We start from the raw sequence: 26204 nt of genomic DNA, 5'->3' as shown, positions 1-26204 counted from the left end.
AATAAACTGTGGAAAATTCTGAAAGAGACGGGAATACCAGACCACCTGACCTGCCTCTTGAGAAACCTATATGCAGGTCAGGAAGCAACAGTTAGAACTGGACACGGAACAACAGACTGGTTCCAAATAGGACAAGGAGTACGTCAAGGCTGTATATTGTCACCCTGCTTATTTAACTTCTATGCAGAGTACATCATGAGAAACGCTGGACTGGAAGAAGCACAAGTGGGAATCAAGATTGCCGGGGAAAAATATCAATAACTCAGATATGTAGATGACACCACCCTTATGGCAGAAAGTGAAGAAGAACTAAAGGGCCTCTTGATGAAAGTGAAAGAGGAGAGTGAAAAAGTTGGCTTAAGGCTCAACATTCAGAAAACAAAGATCATGGCATCCAGTCCCATTACTTCATGGCAAATAGATGGGGAAATAGTGGAAACAGTGGCTGACTTTATTTTTCTGGGCTCCAAAATCACTGCAGAGGGTGATTGCAGCCATGAAATTAAAAGACGCTTACTCCTTGGAAGGAAAGTTATGACCAACCTAGAAAGCATATTAAAAAGCAGAGACATTATTTTGCCAACAAAGGTCCGTCTAGTCAAGACTACGGTTTTTCCAGTGGTCATGTATGGATGTGAATGTTGGACTGTGAAGAAAGCTGAGCACCGAAGAATCGATGCTTTTGAACTGTGGTGTTGGAGAAGACTCTTGAGAGTCCCTTGGACTGCAAGGAGATCCAACCAGTCCATCCCAAAGGAGACCAGTCCTGGGTGTTCATTGGAAGGACTGATGCTAAAGTTGAAACTCCAATACTTTGGCCACCTCATGCGAAGAACTGACTCATTGGAAAAGACCCTGATGCTGGGAGGGACTGGGGGCAGGAGGAGAAGGGGACGACAGAGGATGAGATGGCTGGATGGCATCACCAACTCAATGGACATAAGTTTGGGTGAACTCCAGGAGTTGCTGATGGACAGGGAGGCCTGGCGTGCTGCGATTCATGGGGTGGCAAAGAGTCAGACACGACTGAACAACTGAACTGAACTGAACTGATCTGCCTTCATTATTAAACAAGAAATACTACAACCAAGGAAACTCAGGGAACCCCACGGCAGCCCAGCGGTTAGGGTGCAGCCCTTTCAGTGCTGTGCCCTGGGTTCAATCTGTCGTAGAGGAACTAAGATCCTGCAAGCCATATGGCATGGCCAAAACAAGTAATAAAAAATAAGTAAATTCAGTACACATTCTAAAAAACTATAAGAAACAACAAAGAACAACAACAAAAACCCTAGGAAAAGATCATTAATTATAAAATTTGCAACAAGATAGCAAACAATAATATGGAAAAGAAAAACAAATGGAAACTCATTCTTTGAAATAATGAATAGAACAGGCAAACCCAAGAAAGAGAACAAAAATGACATTTGCTCTCTAGAAGCTTGTATGGGCACTAAAGTTCCTAGTACTTAACTAGAAGTAAAACATGTATGGAGTAGCTGGAGAAATATCAAGGAGATGGGATAAGCAGACTTGGAAGAGCAATGGTTCTCACACGTTTAATACTCAGCACTTTTGCTAATTCAGGAAATGCTAGAGACTCAGGTTCAATCCCTGGGTCAGGAAGATTCCCTGGGGAAGAAAATGGCAAGCCACTCCAGTATTCTGGCATGGGAAATCGCATGGACAGTGGAGCCTGGAGGGCTACAGTACACGGGGTTGCAAAGAGTTAGACATGACTGAGCAACGGAGCGCAGATGCACACTTTTGTACAGAATATTCTGGTCTAACCAAAATGTTTACAAACTAAAAGGGGGACTTCCCTGGTGACTCAGTGGCTAAGACTCTTCGCTCCCAATGCAGGTGGCCCGGGTTCGATCCCTGGTCAGAGAACCTGATCCTCCTGCAGGCTGCAACTAAGCCTTTGAATGCTGCAACCGAAAGATCTCGAATGCTACAAATAAAGATGCCACGTGCCACAACAAAGACTGAGGATCCCTGTGCCACAACCAAGATGTGGCACAGCCAAATAAATAAATAAATATTAAAAGAAAAAATTAATAAATATTGAAGGAAAAAAAAGATAATTCTTAAAAAAAAAAAAAAACTAAAAGGGAAGAAGGAAGGAACAAAGGAAGGGGAAAGAAGCGATAGAGGGAGGCAGGCGAACCCAAAATATGGAATCCGTCTGTAGTGATTACTCATTCCTTTCTCACATCCATCCGCTGTCTAAAGTACTACGCCAACCACTTGCTTTCCCCTTAGCATCTCAGCATGATTGGAGAACTGCTGACTGTCCCAGTTGTGATCTCAGTAAATACTCATGAATTAAAGTCCCTGCACATTAATTAATCCCAAAATACATCTTAGGTGCAAACAAGACATGAAACAAAGCCTCCTACTTGACTGCAGCAGTAAGTTGCATCCCCCTCCACACTCTGTTGAAATCGATGCCTCCATTCAAAGCTCCATGTGACAGCCCCACAACATTCTTCAGGCTTCCCAGTTCACTTTCATACCTGCGCAGGGTCTGAAAACCCTGGATTAGGGCAAAGGAAGGAAAAAGAGAAGGCCTGATATGACATAGATGCTGAGACAAGGATGCAAAATGAGGCTGGTGCAAAGTGGGGCCCCGAGAGGGCAAATATGAAAGCCTTTCAAAGGGAAGACACTACAGAATTTTGTCAAAAAATCCACTGAGCTCCAGACCAGATCTTTCTCCCCATAGCCCATCTCCAACAGCAGATCTCAAGAGTTAACACTCGTGTCCTTCCCCCTCCCTGCCCCACCCCCCCCTCTCGTGACTGTGGCCATAACCTTCCGTGGTACTTCTCTAGTTCTTCAGGGGGTCACACAATATGGACGGATGACATAGGAGCTTAGTGACTTGCTCAATAAACTGGCACAGCTAGGACCTCAGTGGAAACCAGAATCTAGGTCTCTGGGGGGCGGGAGGGTGGGGTGGGGAGGGCACTGCGTATTCCTGCCTTCTCTGCTACACCATCTGCAGTTCTTCATACCTTCATCCTTCTCTGTTGAGTCACCGAGTCATTCTCATTTTTTCATTCACGTATCTGATGTGTCGTCATCCTTTCATTCTGGCTGAGCTCCATGCCCGCTCCACGACACTGGACCTTATCACTGCCTCCTGGACATGGCAACCACTTCCAGGCAAGCATCCAGGCTTTCCACACGGTCCCTTCTAGGTAGCACTAAAAAGCTAACCTTTGAACTTTGCTTTTCATTCCAGTCGTGGAATGAAAGCAAAGCGCCCTGTGTCTGCCATTCCAAGCTTTCTGCCGGATGTTCAAGGTCCAGCACAATCTGCCTCCCCTTTGCTTAACCCCACTGCCCTCCCCCTTCTCCAAACAGCACCCCCACCCACTCAGACTGGCTTATCCACTGACTCACCAGGGAGCCACCTCCATTCCTGCTGCATCACTGCCTCTCCCGGCCACCCTCCTCCATCAGAATGCCTCCATGCCGTCATCAAATCATTCAAATCATAATCTGTCAATATCCTTGCCATAGATATTTGTTGAATATCTACTGTGATCTGGACATTGAGGGAACAGATAATTAGGGCAAGTTTACTGTCTCCAGGAGCCCTGAATCATTCCAAGAGACCCCACTTAACTTCTGGTCTCCTGTACAAAATTGCCCTCTCTGAAATCTCCCACCGCTCTGAATATAAGCTTTTGCATGACATTCCACCATTTCTGAATGTGTCTCACAAGACAAAAGTCCCCCCACCAAACAATAATTCTTCAGCAAATAGGGTTTGGAAATACTGCCCTTTCATTCCTCACCCACTTACTTCCAAATCTCCAACATGAGATTCACAAAGTCGTTCAGCATATTAAAAGATCTGACCAGTCCTGCAATGTAGAAATTCACTTTGGTTATCTAAGAAGTCCTCAAATTGGTAACTTTCTCCCCATACAGCTATTAAAAGCCTGGGGAGCTAGGATTCTGTAGAACATACCTTTACGAAACACTGCTCTCGATCATTGCTATTGAGGACGCACACTGTGCCGCCCTAATGGTACTGGCCTTGACTTTCCCACCAGAATGCTCTCCTTGATAAGAATGCATTAAACTGCTACAGTAGAGATACATTATCTCATCTATCAGCACCCCAACACTATTATCTGTCTCAATTCTATGGTTAAGAAAAAGCCTCAGGGAAATGGACTGACTTGCCCCCTGTCACACAGCTGGGTGTCCTGTGTGTGTTAATTCACTCATACTGGGCCCAAACATTGGTACTCTGTCCACTAACATGACATATGCTAGGCAGGGCAGGTTCTGTGTTTTGTATTTTTTGATATATTATTTCGTGTTTTTTATATGATGCCGAACTCACAGTGTGGGACCATGATAAGTAACCATTTGACTGAATTAATCCAAGAAAACGCTGCAGGGGAAGGGTGAATAATGATGAAGAATTAAGCCTGATGACTGAGGAGATTCGGGACAATTCAGACGACTGCAATTTAAGTTCGCATTGATGTGCTGGACTAAATCACACCGGTCTCTTTTGGGGTTTTCTGCTTGCTTTTTAGAACTAATAAAGACTTTATCTATTATTTATTGTTTTGGCTATGTGGAACTTCCCCAACCAAGGACTGAACCTGAACCCCCTGCACTGGAAGCACAGTCCTAACCACGGAACCACCAGGGAAGTCCCGCCAGTCTTTTGCGGATTCCTCAACGCCAGAATCTCGATCTAATTGCAATGGCAGTCTTCTCTCGGCTTGACTGAAGGCACTTTCCAGGTGTCTCCTGCCACTACAGTTCTGCTTTGCTTTTTGACTTCCCTCACCTTCCCCACCTACTCCCAGGTACCCATCAACAGATTTTCCAGTAGAATCTTATTTTGATTCCTTTTTTGTTTTTTGGCAGAGCCCTTTTTAATATAGCACTGTTCTCAAAACATGTTCTCCTGCTCTTCGGCGCAACACTAATTAAAATGAAAGCTAATGCAGGGGTTGGTGGCACCCAATTAAACACTCACAGCCATGAGCTGTAAGTGATCTCCACTCAGGATCTTCCTCTTTCTCTGTATCCTATATGATCAATGTCAAGTTTGCAAGGGAAGACTGCACCCCCTGGAATCTAGTCTTTCTTTACTGAGACCCCACAATGTGTCCTACGATGTAATATCCCAAATCTGCTGAAATGCACCCCCCACCCCACCCTCTAAGCCACAGTGCAAATTATCAGTCTTCTGGGAAATATTTCTAGGCCAGTCCCTTCATCTGCTCCCTGGAGAAGCATCATCTGTTAAGTATTAGACTGCTCTTTTTTTTTTTTTTTTTTTTTACTGTTGTTTTCCATCACGCTCAAATTTAGATGACTATTGTTTGTTTCCCTTTGATATATCCAGTATTATTTGAAATTTCTGAGAATGAAAAATTTTTTTATACTGATGCTTTCAATCCTATCATATTCTTTATTCACAGGCCTCTGGTAGGTTATTAAACACACACTCACATATACACTGATAGACAAATAATATATCCTTTAAATACAACACGTAATTTGTTATGACACATGCTTCTGTCAATCGGCAGGGTTGCTCCACCAAAAATTACATTTTCTCAATTTTTATCTTTCTCAGATATACACCACTTTTCTTCCCCGCAAATTTCTTTTCTTCCACAAATTACTAAAGGCTGATCTAATCAGGAGGCTGGCATTTCAGCCAATATGGTGTGTGTGCATACTCAGTCATGTCCGTCTCTTTTGTGACTCCATGGACTACAGCCTGCCAGGCTCCACTGCCCATGGAGTGGAACACTGGAGTGAGTTGCCATTTCCTCCTCCAGGCAATCTTTCCAACCCAGGGATCAAACCTGCATCTCCTACATTGGCAAGTGGGTTCTTAACCACTTTGCCACCTGGGACTCAGCCAGTATGCGATGACTACTACATTTCTTACCTATTGATGCTGGGCAACCTGGTCCCCCATTCCAATCCTTCCTTATTTTAACATTTATTTATTTATTTGGCTGTGTCAAGTTGCAGTATGTGGGCTCTGCATTATGGCTCACACACTTCTCTCTAGTTGTGGTAAGCTGGTTTAGTTGCATGGAGACATGTGCGGTCTTAGTTCACTGACCAGGGATCGAACCTGCATCCCCTGCATTGGAAGACGAATTCTTAATCACTGGACCACCAGGGAAGCCTCAGTCCTTCCTTATTTCTTTGGTGCTTTAGAGTACCTTTGGATTCCATCACCCACCAGAAAGATGAGATAATCTGGAGGTCAAGAGCAAGGGCCTCACATCCAGGTAACAAGATTAAGTCCTGGTGCTACTACTCACTTGCTGTGTCACTCTGGATGAGACCTAAAGGCTCTGTATCATTCTGTTAAGTAAAGTTCATAATAAATGTGCCTACCCCACAGGGTTCTGGGGAGGATGGAATATACTAATATGTGTAAACAGCAAGTATCACAATTTTAGTGCTGCCAATAATATGCAGTCCTTGTAGTCTTCTCCACTTTTCTACCACTGTAAATAATAGCTGAGAAAATAGTGCTAAAAAAAAAGAAAAGCTGAACATTTAACTAAGATTCTCCACCTTCATGGCAGCCTATGGAGAGGTTTCTATTTCTTCCCTCTTCCTACTGTGACTTGGTTTTATTCTTTGCTATGCATACACTGCATTAGATTTCTTTTTTAAATGTCTTTATTGAATGTTACAATATTGTTTCCATTTTATGTTTCAGTTTTTGGCCTTGAGGCCAGTGGGATCTTGGCTGCCTGACCAGGGATCTAACCCCTTGGTGGATCTAACCTCGTGCACGGAAGGTGAAGTCCGACCCTCTGGACCACCAGGGAAGTCCCTGCATTCGATTTCTTAACTGCCAAGATGTTGTTTCCTTTTTCCTTAAGGCTGAGGTAAGAAATTGGTCTGTAAACCCTGAATCAGTCGTTAGTTCAAATAGCTAAATATGTTTCTGCTGCTAAACATGGCTATTCCACCAGCATTTTCCACTTTGGATTAGAATAAATTAATAGTGCTAAAGAGGAAGTTCTTAGCTGGGGGTTTATTTCCTTTACTATAAATTATAAGCTTTTCATTTTTGTATTGATTTATTTACAAAACATAGATAAGGTAGTGGAGGACAGAGAAGCCTGGCGTGCTGCAATACACGGGGTTGCAAAGAGTCAGACACAATTCAGCAACTGAACAACGAAACAAAACTGTGTAAGATCTATCCCTCCACAACACGAACCTTTCACCAGATCTTCACTGTGGCCCAAGGCCTCCATTAACTGCACGGTCTATGGTCTTAGCGCATCTCTAGTTCCAACCAGCCTACCTTCCAGGCTTTGCTGATACACTGATCCATGAACATCAATGCATGTTTGTGAATTTCCAACACTTTCACATATCTAGGTTGATTAGGGTTAAGATAAAGATGACAGACAAAAATTTGATAAATTTGGGGTTTTCCATACATGACAAAGGGACTACTTGTATTCTCGAAGGTCTAGACTGATCCCCTGAAATCTATGGCATCAGGCATGATCCAATGTGATGGAAGTTCTTCTATGACACTTAATCAAAAATAAGTCAAAAGATGTCATTACCTGGGGATTAGGAAGTACAAATCATTATGGTTAAAATGAGCTACACGGATATACTGTACAACCCAGGGAATGCAGCCAATGTTATAATAACTAAAAATGGCATATATAACCTTTAAAAATTGTGAATCACTACCTCTTATACCTGTAAAACATATTATTGTACATCAGGACTTTCCTGGCAGAGTGGTTAGGACTCCTCATGCTTTCAGTGCAGAGGGCATAGGTTCAATCCCTAGTCAAGGAACTAAGATCCCACAAGTCATATGGTGTGACCAAAAATACATATATATATGTGGTCTTGCCTTGTGGCTCAGCTGGTAAAGAATATGCCTGCGATGTGGGAGACCTGGGTTTGATCTCTGGGCTGGGAATATCACCTGGAGAAGGGAAAGTATTCTGGCCTGTAGAATTCCATGGACTATATAGTCCACCGGGTTGCAGTGAGTCGAATTGAATGACTTTCACTTTCATATACATACATAGAGAGAGTACATCATGTATATTTTTTAAAAAGATGCCGTTGCATGTAGATGTAAATATATGTTCAGTTCAGTTCAGTTGCTCAGTCGTGTCCGACTCTTTGTGACCCCATGAATCACAGCACGCCAGGCCTCCCTGTCCATCACCAACTCCCGGAGTTCACTCAGACTCACGTCCATCGAGTCAGTGATGCCATCCAGCCATCTCATCCTCTGTCGTCCCCTTCTCCTCTTGCCCCCAATCCCTCCCAGCATCAGAGTCTTTTCCAATGAGTCAACTCTTTGCATGAGGTGGCCAAAGTACTGGAGTTTCAGCTTTAGCATCATTCCTTCCAAAGAAATCCCAGGGCTGATCTCCTTCAGAATGGACTGGTTGGATCTCCTTGTGGTCCAAGGGACTCTCAAGAGTCTTCTCCAACACCACAGTTCAAAAGCATCAATTCTTTGGTGCTCAGCCTTCTTCACAGTCCAACTCTCACATCCATACATGCCCACAGGAAAAACCATAGCCTTGACTGGACGGACCTTTGTTGGCAAAGTAATGTCTCTGCTTTTCAATATGCTTTCTAGGTTGGTCATAACTTTCCTTCCAAGGAGTAAGCGTCTTTTAATTTCATGGCTGCAGTCATCTGCAGTGATTTTGGAGCCCAGAAAAATAAAGTCTGACACTGTTTCCACTGCTTCCCCATCTACTTGCCATGAAGTAATGAGACCAGATGCCATGATCTTCGTTTTCTGAATGTTGAGCTTTAAGCCAACTTTTTCACTCTCCTCTTTCACTTTCATCAAGAAGCTTTTTAGTTCCTCTTCACTTTCTGCCATAAGGGTGGTGTCATCTGCATATCTGAGGTTATTGATATTTCTCCCGGCCGTCTTGATTCCAGCCTGTGTTTATTCCAGTCCAGCGTTTCTCATGATGTACTCTGCATGTAAGTTAAATAAGCAGGGTGACAATATACAGCCTTGACGTACTCCTTGTCCTATTTGGAACCAGTCTGTTGTTCCGTTTCCAGTTCTAACTGCTGCTTCCTGACCTGCATACAGGTTTCTCAAGAGGCAGGTCAGGTGGTCTGGTATTCCCATCTCTTTTTATGTTAATACATTTAAATTACACATAAAGGTATAAAGTGCTATGTATCAATCCAACAAAGTTGATAAAAACCACTCATTACATTTGGGAAAGCTGATATAAGGAAATGGGAGGGATTTCTCTCTTAAACTAGACTCCACAGCCAAAATCTGGATAAACCAAACATCCCTGTAGGTGCCTGATTCAAGATGCTACAGTGAAGGGAAATGACAGATGCTACTTCTGGGCCAACATATGTAAGAGCTGTGAGGAACCATTAGCTCTTTCTTCCCCTGTCATGACGACTTGGAATCCACATGTTATGATGGCATCACCACACCATGGATGTGGCCTAAATCATAAAGTCATCGCAAACAACAGACTTTGTATGCATGAGAAATAAAACATTTTTGTGTCATGTCACAAAAAAACTTACAGGGTTTTCTTGTTATGTAGCATAATCAAGACCATCCTGATTAATCCATGAGTTGTAAGGTATACGTCTCCTATTGGCTCCTTTCTCATTATAACTCCCATTTGAATGGGGCCAGCCAGCTACTGTAAAGCTAGCGTGCAGAGGGGAGAAGTCAACAGAGGCACCCTTGTCTGTGATCTGTGACATCAAATGCTTTCCCCACAATAATATGTTGCTTGCTTTGCCCTAAAATCATGTTACCCTCACTCTTCAGTCTGTGGCATCAACATCTGAGAGGCACACAGCACAGCCTTTTAAATCACAGGCCTCCTGCAAGTGGAAGTGTTCTGACCTGGTAACATTGCCTCCTCTCACCTATGAACTTTGCTTTTCATTCAAAAAACTTCCTCTGTTAAGGGTAAGGTCAAGATTATACAAACTGTTGGTAGCATACTTTCCTTTTTTTTTGCAAAATGGAATTTTCTTCCCCTCTCTCTTCCCATTGTTAGTATCCATAACTGTTCTCAGTGAGTTATGAAGGAAGCAAGTAAAAATGCCTTCACTCTACTGCCTGGAAGTAGTGCTCGCTTCTTAAGACCTGCTCCTCTGATTCAAGCACAGTTAATACTCCTCTTGTCTTCCAGATTTAACTGTAATGGAATTTTCCATGATTCTTAACAAAATCAATTATATACCATCTGAAAAGCAGATATCAGTCAAAGGGATATTTTTAACTGACATATATATAGTTGATTTACAATATTGTGTTAATATTAAGTGTATAGCAAAGTGATTCAGTTGTATATTTTTTCTATTATTTTCCATTATAGGTTATTACAAGATATTGAATATAATTCTCTGTGCTATAAAGTAAATCTCTGTTGCTTATCTACTTTACATATAGTACCTTTTGTATGTTAATCCCATACTCCTAACTTATCCCTTCCCTCTTTCCTTGGTAACCAAAAGTTTGTTCTCTATGTCTGTGGGTCTGTTTCTGTCTTGTATATAGAATTGTTTGCATTATTTTTTATATATCACACATAAGTGATATTATATGATATCTGCCTTTCTTTGACTTACTTCATTCATTATGATAATCTCGAGGTCCATTCAAGTCGCTGCAATCAGCATTATTTCATTCTTTTTTATGGCTGAGGACACGACTGAGTGACTGATCTGATCTGATCTGATCTGAACATTCTATTGTATATCTCTACCACATCTTCTTAAACCAGTCACCTATTGATGAGCTTGGTAGGCTGCAGTCCATGGGGTTGCTAAGAGTTGGACTTCACTTTCACTTTTCACTTTCCTGCATTGGAGAAGGAAATGGCAACCCACTCCAGTGTTCTTGCCTGGAGAATCCCAGGGACGGGGGAGCCTGGTGGGCTGCCGTCTATGGAGTCGCACAGAGTCGGACACGACTGAAGCGACTTAGCAGCAGCAGCAGCACTGATGAGCACTTTGGTTGTTTCCATGTCTTAGCTACTATAAACAGTGTTGCTATGAATACTGGGGTGCACGTATCTTTGCAAATTAGGAGTTTTCATCTTTTCTAGATGTATGCCCAGGAATGGGACTGCTGGATCACGTGGTAACTCTACTTTTAGTTTTTTAAGGAACTTCCATACTATTTTCCATAGTGGAGGAATGAATAACATTGTGCTTGAACCAAAGTCTGTAGTTTCAGGTTCCACAGTACAACTCCTCATCAATGAATAAAGTTCTTTAGAGGTTCTTAAAAAAAAAAAAAAGAAAAATTGGCTAGAATGAACCAGAACTTGAAATGTTTATGAGTAAACAGGGTGACAGATATTTTCTTTTTCTTCACTTCCATTGTTGGCAGCATAGTTACATTCAGGCTCCAGACACACTGGACTACAGCAGACACTGGTAAGCAGCACCAGACCCCCTGGGTACTGAGAACATAGCTCTAGGGCCACTTCCATGCAGACACTACAGACACTAGTGAGGCTTGTTTAGCTGCTCAGTCGTGTCTGACTCTTTGCGACCCCACGGACTGCAGCATGCCAGCCTTCCCTGTCCATCACCATCTCCCGGAGTTTGCTCAAATTTATGTCCATTGAGTTAGTGATGCCATCCAGCCATCTCATCCTCTGTCGTCCCCTTCTCCCCCTGCCTTCAGTCTTTAGTGAGATCTCAGGGACACTCAGAGAGCAACAGGCCAGACAAAATGCTTCCCGCTATTAAGGACCCCATTTCAGATAGTCTCACTGTTCATGTTCTTATCTCCTTATTTTAACTCTCCACAATGCTCATGTTAAAAGAAAATAACCTTTATAGCTTGCTCACTCTTTATTCCAAATGGAAGAACACAACAGACTTAGGTTAAAATGTACAATAGTCCCTCATAGCCATGGAGATTGTTTCTAGGACTCCCTGGGATACCAGAATCCAAGGATGCTCAAGTCTCTTATATAAAAAGGGGTACTTAGGACATAATCCATGCACACCCTCCATACACTGTGAATCATTTCTAGGTCACTTGCAATACCAATACAATAGACATGCTATATAAAAAGTTTTAAATACGAAGGAAAGGCTACATAAATAGTTGCCGGAACTCAGCAAATTTAAGTTTTCCTTTTTTGGAATATTTCTTTTCCTAATATTTTCTATCTTGGTTGAATCCAAGGATGCAAAACTCCCAAATAAGGAGGGCCAACTGTGTTCCTCTTTTCTCCTAAGATTTGATCACGTTAGATATAAGAATACACAAACTAATCTTAACCACAGAGCAGGTACTCTTTACCCAGTTAGTGAAATAGAAATTCTGTGGGTAACTGAAAATAAGGGCAAAAAACTATTTTCAGAATGGTTTCTGAGACTAGGAGTGGACAGCCAGATTCTGCAAGTGTGAGGCCAGTTGGATATCTGTTTCTTCACTAGAAAAGACACGAAAGAAGAGCATTTCCAAACTGTAGACTGACACAGTGACCATGACCATGAGGGATGGCTAAACTACAGACCTTTCTGAACTCAGAGCTTTTTTGAAAAAGTAACTTTCCTTCCAGGTAAAATATGTACAGGAATCTATTTTCTGTGGTTATCTCATATGCTCAGGGATTGAATACAATTTATTTTTTAAAAGAAATGGCAATGGAATGTCTCTATTACCTGATCCACTGTGAGCTACATAAGTTGTTATCAAAATTTTAGAAAAATTACAGGCAGAAGGAGAAAACACCAAGGTCAATAACAAATGGAGAGCTCACAGACTTGAGAAATTCTGACCCTGGTTGACCTGCTGGCTTCTTGACTGGAGGGAAATTACTTAGCCTTCCTTTAGCTTCTTAGCCTCAATCCCTTCTGATTTCAAACTGCCATCAATCTCTTAAGCCTTGGAGTCCCCATTCCTCTCTATGTTTACCAAACAAATGGTACCTATCACATTCCGATTGTATTAGAAATATTCACCTTATTTACTGAACAAAAACAGATCGTGCCTAATTTCGGTTGTGCACTCCCTGAAATGCTGACTTTGCAAAGGTGATTCAGACAAGGCTCTTCAAAAGCATACTGTAGATGGGAGAACAAAACAAAGAAAAGTACAATGAAGGTATGATTAGATGCTACAATACAGGTACTGCAGGATGCTATGAGCAGCCCAGCAGGTGTGACACTGGGCTGGATTTGGAAGGATTAATCTCTGTCCATGAATGCCTTATTTCTTTTGCTGACTTGGAGGCAGGGGCCAAGCCTCATCATCTGTATTTCTCACAATGCCTTTTCCATGGTAGGTGCCAAATAAATTATATATGGGATGAACAAGTGAAAGAAATCCAAATTTGAAGCTCTTGATAAAGGAAAAATACATTTAGGTTTCAGAAATATAATAAAATTGTGTTCTGACAAATGGGAAAAATTACTTCAAGTACTCAAATACGTGTTGGTAAAAAAGTGAAATGACTTTAAACACTAATTTGAAAATAAGAGCCCCTGAGCCTCTTCTTTTGGTCACCAGGAATCAGAATATTGTAATGATGGGACTTCTCTGGTGGTCCGCTGGCTAAGACACCGTGCTCCCAATGCAGGGGGCCTGGGTTTGATCCCTGATCAGGGAACCAGATCTCACAAGCTGCAATTAAAGATCCCTCGTGCCACAACTAAGACCCAGCATAGCTAAAAAAGTAAATAAAAATATTTTTAAAAATAATACTGTAATGCTAAGAGTTGCCACTGAAACAGGAAGAAAATTCATTTCCTTTTTCAAAACTCCATGATACAGGTATTATCTTTCCCTTGACTGGAACAGGAAGATTAAGTCATTAGCTTCAAATACTTTAACCAGCTTTTGGTGAAGACTAGATTTCGACCCAGTCCTGCCAGACCCCAGAGCCACGCCCTTAGCTGCCAGGTGACAAGCTTCACAGCCTGGTTGCCCCCCAGAAGTGAGTCAATAAAGACTCCATTATGCAGATAAGCAGTGTGCTACAACGGTGACGTGTGCCATTTTTCGGAGATCACAGAAAAGAGGAAAGAAAACTTTTTTGCCTTTCAGTCATCTAGCCTGAAGAAAATTCTTGACTGACTTATTTTCAAAGACTCACATATAAATTTCAACCATGAATCTTCCAAGGGTTTGAATGGATATGTCAAAACATAAGGCATCATGCTCTCCGCCTGATGCTCTGTGATGACCTAGAGCAGTGGGATGGGGGCAGGGTTTAAAGGGAGGCTCAAGAGGGAGGGGATATATGTATACCTATAGCTGATTCACGTTGCTGTACAGCAGAAATTCATACACGACACTGTAAAGCAATAATTCTCCAATTAAAAAAAAAAAAAACATAATGTGTGCTCTGATTCTCCTTATGTTAGATACCAAGGAGTTAGAACCTGGACTCCCTTAGCACCGAGACATTTCATGAAAAGTGCTGGATACAGCATTTTCATCCTGTTATTCTTGATTTCTTTCATTGGCCCTCTTCTCACTAAGGCCGCTTTTCTGGAAAGCAACCAAGGAAACAGCCACCCCAATAGTGTGTGGTGTTTATAACCTCCATATCTGGAAAGTCCATCAGACTTGTGATATTTGCCTTTTTCCTTAAGGCTGGTAGTGTGATCTTCCTGTAAAGGAAGCCTGGAATAATCCACAGTCAGAAGATCTGGGCGGAACAAAGGGTGTCTTAGAGAAGAAGATAGGAGAGAGGAAATGGGCGATAGGAGAAAAAGAATGAAAAGGAAAGAAGGTGAAGCGCTGTCTACAGGAACCTCCTAAATCATCACCTAAGCTTATCTCTAATGTTTACAATGCTGATTAAGATTCCTTTGCAACTCAGCAGAAGGAAAAATATATACACAGATCTAAGCATGGAAAACTGGAGAAGGCAATGGCACCCCACTCCAGCACTCTTGCCTGGAAAATCCCATGTACGGAGGAGCCTGGTAGGCTGCAGTCCATGGGGTCGCTAAGAGTCGGGCACAACTCAGCGACTTCACTTTCATTTTTCACTTTCATACATTGGAGAAGGAAATGGCAACCCACTCCAGTGTTCTTGCCTGGAGAATCCCAAGGACTGGGGAGCCTGGTGGGCTACCGTCTATGGGGTCGCATAGAGTCGGACACGACTGAATCGACTTAGCAGCAGCAGCAGCAAGCATGGAAAACAGACGGTCAGCTTGGAAAACACAAGAATTCATCCTGAATTACCCAGCAAAGTGGCAGCTGACCATCTGAGACCAGACTACATTATGACAGAGATTCAAGAGACAGGAGGTTGGAGCCTGAGGCCACTCGGCCAAATTCAGTACTCCCTGTCTTCTGACACCATCCCATTGCCCTTTACAACCTTCTGGTTAGTTTTAGGCTCACCATGTAACAACTTTCCACAAAGCCATCATCATCATGGTAGGAGAGAGAATTATGACATCACAAATAATAATACTACAGTAATAACTGAAAATTTTTAAATGAAAAATATACCATTTTTGATAGGATAATTTCTATATTTCTCAGCAAAATAATACATTTTCATTTAAAAAATATGTATCAGCCTTCCTCACTCAACACATAACCAACTTTCTAGCCTCCTTTACCCAGGCTCCCATCCCTAAAGTCTCAGACACACATTCCCTCACCATGTCCCTTATACCGCATACACAGACCACACTGCCTGCTCTACAGGAAATGGTCTTCACCTTTTAGACCAGAGGAATAAACAAGGACTCAGACTTCACTGAAGTCAAAGTCCAGCTTTTCCTCAACAAACTGCATAACCCTAACTGCCCTGAGTTTCCTCAATCTGAACAGCACTGAATAAAGTATGATTCCTCACATATTAAGACACAGAGAGAGGCACAAATCCTATTAATTAAATGGACAGTGACCCAACTATCAGTAGAAAATAGGGATGCTTTTATTTTTAATCAATTATATCTCAATAAAACTGGGGGAGGGAGGTTACATAACTGATAAACAGAAATAAAAGAAAACAGGGGCATTCTCTACATACACTTGAAATGAAGACCGCCATCCTTTTCTTAGTGAAGAATTCATCTGCTCCTCTCCATATCAACCTAGATTCTTCTTTCTTTTCTGGGCCTACTGCCTCTTGGGACGTGAACATCTCAACATACAATTCATGAGGCATATTTCACATGTTTTAGGCACTCTGATAAAGATTTCATAAAAGAGAAGGTTTCATTTAAAGGATCAAACGAACTGAGCTTAAAGCGTAAAGAATTGAGGCCGACGCCAATCACCATTTCCGTAGACGATAAAAAGCTGAGTCAGACATCACTTTCGTAACTAACTTCCAAGAGAGCAAACTTAAAAACACAGAACTTGTCTCTACCTGGAGTGTCAAAATCAATACCTGCCCACTCTCGTCCCTGACCACAAGGATTGCTAAATGTTCTCCACTTCCATCACCGTGGTCTCCAGCCTCAGATGGAGACGCCCATCTGTGGGCTACAAAGGAGGCCGGCCTCCCATCTCCTGTGGCCCTACACCCATGCTGTCCCCTGAAAAGTAACTGCACACCGTCAAGAAACAAAAACACCCTGAGCCACTGTCGAGGGATAGCTGTGGGGCTGTCAAGATAACCTGAGAAAACAGGTAGCTGCTGACAGCAGAAAGCCAAGCATGCAGAAGAAAAACATGCCTGAGAAGCAAAAAGAACAGAAAACAAGACCCTAACGTCAGCTTCTTGAGGTAAAGGGGTTTGTCACAAGACTATCCCTCTGTGTGCTCTGTTTTAGCCTGAAAATGTATTTATATTCATTCATTCATACACTCATTCTTTCACTGCGCCAAGCACTCAGTAATAAGGGGGCAGACGTTAGCTGATTCCATGCTACACTCAGTTAAGATGCACTTCTGCGCTGCCTGCATTTTAGATATATTTGTGGTTGAACCTGGGACGTTCTTACAGGGGAACTGCATATCCTCTGGTCTCTCTTCTCTAACTTCCTGTTCTCTTACTGTTGTTGCTAAAGAAGGCTGAGCCTTCAGGTCAAATCTTTTCTGCAATCTGCCTCCTCTCCCCAAGCTGACCAAGAGATCTGGGACAATCCAGCAGTGGGCACAATCCACCCAGCTGTTTTTTTCCCCCTTTAACCTGAAGGTCACTATGCTTTCCCTCATGTTCATTAAAGAATGAGCTTTGCACAGGGAAGGGGAATCAGATGAAGGCAGTCAAAAGGCACCAACTTCCAGTCAGAAATAAGTACAAGGGACATAAAGTAAGCATGACGAATATAATAGCACTGCCGTATGTCACACAGAAAGCTGTGAGGAGAGTAAATCTTAAGAGTGCTCATCACAGGAAAAAAAAGTTGTTTTTTTTTATTTCTTTCATCTTGTATCTAAATGAGATGATGGATGTTCACTAAATTTTCTGTGATAACCATTTTATGATGAATATAAATAAAATCATTATTCTGTATTCTTTATAAACATACAGTGTTGTAGGCCAATTATATCTCAATAAAATTGGGAGAAAACAGAATTAAAAAAAAAAAAAACGAAGAATGAGCTCGGCAGAGCGAAAATGGCAGGATACTCGTACCTGGTCTCTCAGCCTCTCCTGGTGGCCCATGATGGCGGTGGCATGATGCGGGTATTTCTGCTTCAGATGTTCCAGGAAAGCTTCTCTCTTCCGGTCCATCTCCGACGTTTGCATTCCCAGGATTTCTTTGGAACTTCGAGGCCCACCTAGAGTGTGTCTCCTCGGGATGTTTCGGGAAGATTTGGAAGCTGACACACGGCTGTTCCCATTAGAAAGGCGCTCCTTGGTTCTGCGACATTCTGCATCTTCTAAGGATGTCACCTGCAGGTTGCTCTTTCCTTGTTCTGAGAAACAGAAAAGATACAGCTCACAACTAAAGATTTCACACTAGAAATCTCATTTACAGGCCACCAAGTGCGTTTGCGGCAGCTGATAATGTATGAACGTAACTCAGCAGTATGTGTATGCGTGTGTGTGTGTGTGCGCGCACGGGCGCGTACCCACACAGCAGCAGGAAAGAGGGTAAATCAACAACTAAAAGAAATATGAAAAACTGCACTTTAGAAATAAAGATATTGCAGCAAAAAAAAAAAAAAAAAAACAACTCTACAATTTCTTTCCCTGAGGTTATTCAAAACCAAAGCACCTGGTCAGACCAGTTTGCAGGCAAGATCTCCTGGAGAAAGGAATGGCAACCCACTCCAGTATTCTTGCTTGGGAAATCCCATGGACAGAGGAGCCTGGCGGGCTACAGTTCATGGAGTCGCAAAGAGTCGAACAGGACTGAGTGACTAGCAGTGCAACACAACCTGGATTACCCTTCACCCTCATCTGTAACTATGGAAAAGTTAACTTAAGTGATTATGATTATTTCTTTATTTTTAAACATAGTTTCATCCTAGTAACAGCACTTCTTACAATTTTATAATCTGAAGGCAGGAATCCTGCCTTCAAGCCTAGATTAAGGACAAATGATGAGACCTCTCTCGCCTCACTGTTTTCACTAATAAATTAAGCATGGCTGAACTGGTATTAGATATGCAAATTTAAATCTTAGTTCCCTGACCAGGCATCAAACCTACAAATCTTGCAATTGAAGCATGGAGTCTCTCTCTCTTTTTGTTTTTTTTGAAGCATGGAGTCTTAACCATTGTACTTACAGGGAAGTCTCTAGCTTTTTATTTTTTAAATATGTATTATTATAAACATACTCTAAATTTTTTTTAATAAATTTCCAATTTAAGAGGGTATTTACTAATTATTTATCTTCAAAAGTTAAGTACAGAAAACACACCCAATATTTAAGAGATCTAGAGCTGAGTCTCAGAGAACTAATTTTTTTAAGTCTTTACTGAATTTGTTATAGTATTGCTTCTGCAGTTTATGTTTTGGATTTTGGGCCATGAGGCATGTGGGGATCTTAGTTTCCCGATCAGGGATAGAACCTGTGCCCTCTGCAGTGGAAGGTGAAATCCTAACCAATGGACCACCAGTGAAGTCCCAAGAACTAAAACCTGATGCCAGTGACATAAACCAACAAGTGTTCAGAGTTCATACATAAACCAGCTCCTCTAAAGGCAGTGCCGTCAACATGGTTTTTCTCTTCTTTACCTAGAAATACCTATACCTAGAACTGTAGGTACAACACCTGTTGGTTAGACACAGAAAATATTGTAAACGTGGGCTCATTTCCCTGCTGCAGTTTTTCACCCCTAGATGAGTATTCTGGGAGTAATTCTTCTTGTTTACCGTTCACTTCTCATTACATGGCTAATTATAGCTTCTCCATCAGACCATCAGACACTGATGAGGAAAGAGAAGGAAAAAACAGCCCAATTAGTTCATTCTACTATTCATTAACTTCAACAGTACCTTTAGAAGGGGGAGAAGATAGAACTATTGGTTCAAAAGATATTGAAAAAAATAAATAAAAAGGCTCTCGGAGGCAGATGTAGAGAACGAACATGTGGGCATGGTGCAGGGGAAGGAGAGGGTGGCACGAACTGGGAGATTAGCACTGACATATATATATTACCATGTGTAAAATAGACAGCTAGTGGGAAGCTACTGTATAGCCCAGGGAGTCCAGCCTGATGCTCTGCGATGACCTAGAGGGGTGGGATGGGATCGGGGAGTGGGGTAGAAAGGAGGTCCAAGAGGGAGGGAATATATGTATACACACAGCTAACTCACTTGGCTGCATAGCAGGAACTAACACAACACCGTAAAGCAATTATCCTCCAATAAAATTTTTTAAATAAGTAAAATAAAAAGTCTGTGAGACCAGCATGAAATGAGAGAAGCCCAAATCACTTCTGAAATCATGGAACTGACATCTGGAAGAATGAGTGGAAACTGTTTCCTTTTCCTCCAAAGATGACAGGAGAAATCGTCCACTGAAAATCGCCTTGAGCAGGGGAGTCCCTCAAGGGACACACAATTGCTGAGGGAAGTCTTTCTCAGGTAGGGAACAGATGATGATCAGAATTAAAAGCCCTGAGTTCTAGCCCTCCTCCACTCTTTATTGTACATATGGTTTCAGTCAAGCCATCTACTGTCTCTCTGTCTTGATTCCCTACCTACAAAATGCAGAGCTCAATAACACTACCTGTGTTACCAATACTGAGGACCAATAAGAAAGCTGTGAGAAGTTGACTGTCACTATTATGAGCTTTCATGCGTGTGTTTTCTTTTCAATGTCCCTTAGCACCCAACCCACGCTAATCATTAGTTGCTGTCTGGTCGCTAAGTCATGTCCAACTCTTTTGTGACCCCCCTGGACTGTAGCACCCCTCCCCACCCCCCATCCCCGGCTCCTCTGTTCATGAGATTTCCCAGGCAAGAGTACTAGAGTGGGTTGCCATTTCCTTCTCCAGGGGTTTTCCTGACCCGGGCACTGAACCCTCATCTCCTGCATTGGCAGGGTTCTTTACCACTGAGCCATCAGGGAAGCCCCAAAAAATCATTAGTGAGGATCCAATAAATACCTCTGAGTTGGGGGAAAAAAAAAAGATTTGGGGAGATTAATTCCACTTATTCACTCTACCTTCTCATCACATAGGGGCTTCCCTGGTGGCTCAGTGGTATAGCATCTGCCTGCCACTGCAGGAGACGCAGGTTCAATCTCTGGGTAGGGAAGATCCCTGGAGAAGGAAATGGCAACCTACTCCTCTGGTGATGGCTACCTTGTTTGTGGTCTCTTCTCTAATGACACAGAGGTAACAGGAGCTATTGAATAAAGACAGGTGCGGAAAATGTCACATCTCAGGTTGGGAAATACGTGGGCAATCTGCAAAGATTTAAACTTATGCTTTTGAGTGTGTGCACATGAGTTTTTCATTAGTCAAATTTTTGTCTACTTGATACAACAGAGTTGACTTCTAAATGGATTTTTACAATTACTTTTTTTTTTTTTGGCTGTGCAGCGTGACACTCAGGATCTCAGTTCCCTGATCAGGAATCAAACCTGTGCCCCCTGCAGTGGAATGGCAGAATTCTAACCACCAGGGAATTCCCTTGATTACTTGTGACATCATGCAAATAATATATTTTAAAAGTTATCCCGGACAGCTAGATTAATTGGCAAAATGGAATCTCTGAAAAGGTGATTTCTTCACGTGGACATAACACACAAATATACACATCCACCCAGGAGGACACACACTCATGTTCCTCAACTACCAACAAGGGCAGAAAGTTCTACTGGGCCTTGCTCTGCCACATGAACTCACAAGAACTGTCCTATTTCATCTCAGGATCCTCAGAGAAGGTCAAAACAGCCAGAACAGCAGTCTCTTGGAGACTGAAAAGTTTTCCACGTTCTTTGAAATAAACTGGGAAAGGAGGAGGGAGGGAGAGAGTTGGAGTGCAGGGTCATCTGTCAACATCCACCTTGGAGCAGCCCCACCTCGCTGACCCTCCAACCACAACCCTCTTCATACTTGACGCTGAGAAGGTCACATCCATCTTAGGCTGTGTGCTAAGTTGCTCAGCTGTGTTCCTCTCTCTGCAACCACATGGTCTGTAGCCCGCCAGGCTCCTCTGTCCATGGGATTCTCCAGGCAAGAATACTAGACTGGATTGCCATTTCCTTCTCCAGGGGATCTTTCCAACCCAGGGAACAAACCCGTGTCTCTTACGTCTCCTGCACTGGCAGATAGGTTCTTTACCACTAGTGCCACCTGGGAAGCCCCCCACCTTAGGTTACTTTTCCATTTTTTACTGTCTCGTGGATTCTTCTAAAATGTCTCCAGGTGCTTAAGGAGGTTTAATGCAATGTGCAGGACAGCAGAGACAGTAAATGCACCAGTGGCTAAATGCACTGGCTTCTCATTGCCCTGGGGACCCACCACTCCCTCAGCCCCACCTGCCTGCCTGGCGGATCACTGAGCTCTGGATCCCATCTGCTTGCAGGTCACCCTGCTCCACTTTTACGGCACCCACAACAAACAAACCAATGCGGCTACCACACGAAGCTGTACAACCCAGCTGTACAACTCCTACACAAAGGGCTGTACAACCCATTCCCATTTACCATGACCCTGTAGGGGTCACTGGAGCTTTTTTCTCTATGAGACACAGTTCTTAGAAGCGATCGACTCCCACGCCCGAGGCAGAGGAGACGGCTCTCCCATTCCGGTCATCTGGGGAGAACAGGACCTTTTAGTTGAGGAGGAAACAATCAAAGGGGAGCCGCAGAGGACGTGGAGTCACAATTCCACAGCCAATGGAGTCCCACCAACTCCACTGTCCATGCGGACACACTGCCCGAGGCTTGGAAACAGAAGCTCAGTTCTGACCCTTGTCTGGAAAGCACTTTGGTGCTAACATTTGAGCCTGGGTGTGTCGGGCTGTTTGCTATTCTGGGAATCCATGTCAAACAAATAACGAAGCTGGAGTCTGAAGACAAGGTTTCCAGTTTTCCCCTTCCTGCCCCTCCCAGCCTCTGTCAGCACAGAGTAACCTCTCCTGCAGGGCAAAGAGCAAGATGGGAGCTTCCAGGGGAGAACGGTCCCCAGCAACCTTCCCTGGAGCAGGAGTGGGGACTGAGAGGACCGAAGTGCCAGAGAGAGACTCTTGCGAGTTTCAAAGGGCTTCTTGGCTGAGATGCACACTTCTGGAAAGGAAAAGTAGAAAGTGGGGGGCTGGGGAGGGGCAGGGACCAGGCAGGCAGAGGACTATGGAAGACAGGTCACCTCAAGGAAGACACCCACAGAGCAAATTATCCTGCAGGCAAGAGACCACAGGAGCTGCCGAGACTGGCTTCACGGCCCCCACTCAGGGTGCCTGGGCTGGGTCAGCTGACCTGCAACCGGGATCTGGACCTGGCATTGTTCCTGCGTTCCATGCCTGCTTGCCATTTGAGAGCCAAGAACAGGGTGGATGGCCTTCCTGAGATTTTACTCCTGGATCAGATTAGGAGGATCCTGTCCTCCTGGGGGCACTGGCGACCCACTCCAGTACTCTTGCCTGGAAACTCCCATGGACAGAGGAGCCTGGTGGGCTGCAGTCCATGGGATCCCTAGAAGTCGACACGGCTGAGCGACTTCACTTTCGCTTTTGACTTTCATGCATTGGAGAAGGAAACGACGCCCACTCCAGTGTTCTTGCCTGGAGAATCCCAGGGACGGGGGAACCTGGTGGGCTGCCGTCTATGGGGTTGCACAGAGTTGGACACGACTGACATGACTTAGAAGCAGCAGCAGTCCTCCCGGGGAAGGAATCTCCCACTGCTTCATAGTGGCTCCTGGTTAGCTGTCTCTAAGGTGTCGTTTTCCAGACTGTGTTGGGACGCTCTCTTGCATTAGAGTATCATGGGGAGCTACAGTTATGTCTGGCTGTACAACGCATTCCGATCTACTATGGCAGCAGTCACAGGTATGTCTGTGTATTTAAACCATAACATCCTTCTGTGCACACACAAGAAAATCCTGTTTTTCAGTCCCCTTCATCTAGTTGGGATCTTGTTCTAATTCCGCTCAATGCAACGTGGGAGGAAACTGCGTGGGCCACCGTTAGCCCTGGCCCCTGACCTCCTGAGTCCTCTTTCCTACCCTTTCTTCTTTCCCCTTTGGCCAGTTAAGTGCAAAAGCTCCAGCAGAAACCTCCAAGACCCTGGGGAATTGACATCACAACTAGATGTCCTTTGGGTGACTTGGGTCCCAGGGTCACCTGGAGGTAAACCACCCCGATCCACTTGGCTAGGAATGTCCACATTCCAGTGTTCAAAGCAAAAATTAACCTTGATTATGCTAAACCACAGACATTACAGCAATCAGGTCATCTGACTCCTAGGTATCACATATTCTGTTGGGACGCACAGAGTTCCTCCATTTTTTTCCAGCTCCCTTGTTAAAATCAAAAAATCACCACCGGAGACACACTGGCACAAAAATTAACAGCTGAAACCAGTCCATTATGTTGAGTCCTCTAAAAAATCTTACACAAGTAAATAAAAGAGGTTTTTGGTAGAGATTTTACACAAAATAGGAACAGCCCCTCCCCTATCCAGAAAAGCATTCTTGTCTCAATGGTTGGTTTGCTGATTGACTGATTTACTTTTTGCAAATATTTATTGAGTGCCTGCTCTGTACACTGAAAGGACTTAGGAAGTGTAGTGAAGTGGTGATCAAAGTAGACTTAATTCCCTTCCCTCATAGGGGAGGCACATTATAATTAAGGAGGCAGACAACAAACAGATAATATGTAACATGAATGTCAAAGCTATGGTTTTTCCAGTGGTCATGTACGGATGTGAGAGTTGGACTATAAAGAAAGTTGAGCGCCAAAGAATCGATGCTTTTGAACTGTGGTGTTGGAGAAGACTCTTGAGAGTCCCTTGGACTGCAAGGAGATCAAACCAGTCCATCCTAAAGGAGATCAGTCCTGAATATTCATTGGAAGGACTGATGCTGAAGCTGAAACTCCAACTTTGGAGTTTGGCCACCTGTTGTGAAGAACTGACTCATTGGAAAAGACCCTGATTCTGGGAAAGATTAAAGGCAGGAGGAGAAGGGAACAACAGAGGATGAGATGGATGGCATCACTGACTCGATGGACATGAGTTTTAGCAAGCTCTGGGAGTTGGTGATGGACAGGGAAGCCTGGCGTGCTGCAGTCCATGGGGTTGCAAAGAGTCAGACACAACTGAGCAACTGAACTGAACTGACTGATAAGTGCTTTGAAGGTTAAAACAGGATAAGGGACAGAAACTGATGGGCAAGTTTAGAGGATGCTTTGGAGCAAAGACCAGAATGTCTGGGGACCCCCAGGGACCCCTCCACCTACCACTTCCCTTGCCAGGGCTGTACTCTGCAAGGCTGCCAATACGGTTTTTTTTCCAGCTTCACTGAGATATAACTGACATGTAATCTTATCTGATTTTAAGGTGTACAATAAATTGATTTGATAGTTACATACTGTGAAATGATTACTACCACAGTGAATATAGTATCTTAAGACCCCAGTGAATCAGGGGTGGTAGGGGGTTTCAAGACATTGGGGCCAGAGTGAAAGCAGTCGCCGCAGGGCTGCTATGGGCGGGCATGGGCATCCTAAGGACCACTCTGGGGAGCCCAAGGGCCTTCAAAAGAAGCAGAATATTGGACTTCCCTGGTGCTCCAGTGGTTAGGACTCAGTGCTGCCTCTGCAGGGGGCAGAGGTTCCATCCTTGGCTGGGAAACTAAGATCTCACACGGCACACGGCAAAAAAAAAAAAGCATGATATAGTTAGACTCAAATTCAACCACTAATTACTAAGCACCTCTCTGCAATTCACACTGTTTACTACCCAGCAGCTGACGCTTCAGCCCCGGGAGCATCATCGATAAGAATTATTCTCAAGGTAACCATATGCCCAGTTGCCAAAACAGTTCTGGGTTACAACTGTTGTCCCACTGAAATTATTCATAGCGGTCCCTTTCACTCTCAAAACTGTCTCTGTTTGAACAAGTTACACGATCACCCAGAGGATCCTTATCTATCTGTAGATTGATAAACTCAAAGCCCTAGTGTGGTATAATTAGCTGTTTGTTCAGCACATATTTATTGATCGCTGTCTCATGCCTGGTGCTCTGTTAGGTTCTGGGGATGTGAAGACAAAGAAGTCATGGTCTTTGCCCTCGAATACCACACTCTCACTCTCACAATGCCAAATATGATCAAGCCCACAAGGAATCATGGGTGATGCAGCCATCAGAGGCTGGCCTCCTTTGCATGGTTCTCTTGCATATCAAAGAACTGGAGAAGAGGCCACACTCCTTCACAGCATTATTTTCACCCAGGACTCAGTGGGGATCTTAGAAATCTAACCTGAATTCTTAGCCCCCTTTCACGCGCTCCCCAGCCACCTTTCTAGCCTTCTTCTGCACACAGACCCAATCCTGGACCATCTCTAACAATCCTGGGTCCCCTCTTCTAAATTTCAGCCACAAATATCCAAATTGCAATCAACATCTCCACTTGGATGCCTGAGAAGCTTCCAGATCCTACCATAGTCAAAAGATTTTCTGCTCTCCACTTGCAAGCCACAAACACCCTCTCCGCTACTCCTCTCCAACACTTTCCCCTTCAGGTAAATGACAACTTCCCAGAAGCACAGACCAAAATTTCTGAAGTCATCTCCAATTCCTCTGTCTCTCTTATATCCTATATCCAATCCCTTGG

General features: G+C 43.5%; 1 protein-coding gene and 1 long non-coding RNA gene across 19 annotated transcripts in view; one reads left to right on the top strand and one right to left on the bottom strand.

The window, feature by feature from the left end:
• The window catches only part of LOC104973739 (uncharacterized), a 35692-nt gene extending 10738 nt beyond the window's left edge, over positions 1-24954 (top strand). The window contains exons 3-4 of the long non-coding RNA XR_003037747.2: positions 6734-6905; positions 13817-24954. This is a non-coding gene — a long non-coding RNA (uncharacterized lncRNA). The remainder of the gene's footprint in view (positions 1-6733; positions 6906-13816) is intronic.
• Positions 1-26204, bottom strand: part of KIAA1217 — an 821092-nt gene that overhangs the window by 323817 nt on the left and 471071 nt on the right. For 17 of the 18 annotated variants that reach the window (XM_059892822.1, XM_025000971.2, XM_025000964.2 and 14 more), the window contains one exon: positions 17601-17884. In XM_059892822.1, coding sequence (XP_059748805.1) covers positions 17601-17714 — 114 coding nt within the window. In that variant the 5' untranslated portion in view covers positions 17715-17884. Of the gene's footprint in view, positions 1-17600; positions 17885-26204 lie in introns of those variants that run through there. The other variant, XM_025000973.2, reaches the window with a different exon arrangement.

The sequence above is a fragment of the Bos taurus genome, chromosome 13 (assembly GCF_002263795.3).
Source record: "Bos taurus isolate L1 Dominette 01449 registration number 42190680 breed Hereford chromosome 13, ARS-UCD2.0, whole genome shotgun sequence".
Classification (NCBI taxonomy): domain Eukaryota; kingdom Metazoa; phylum Chordata; class Mammalia; order Artiodactyla; family Bovidae; genus Bos; species Bos taurus.
Note: the sequence above shows the minus strand (reverse complement) of the source record. Positions and strands in the feature narration are given on the sequence as shown.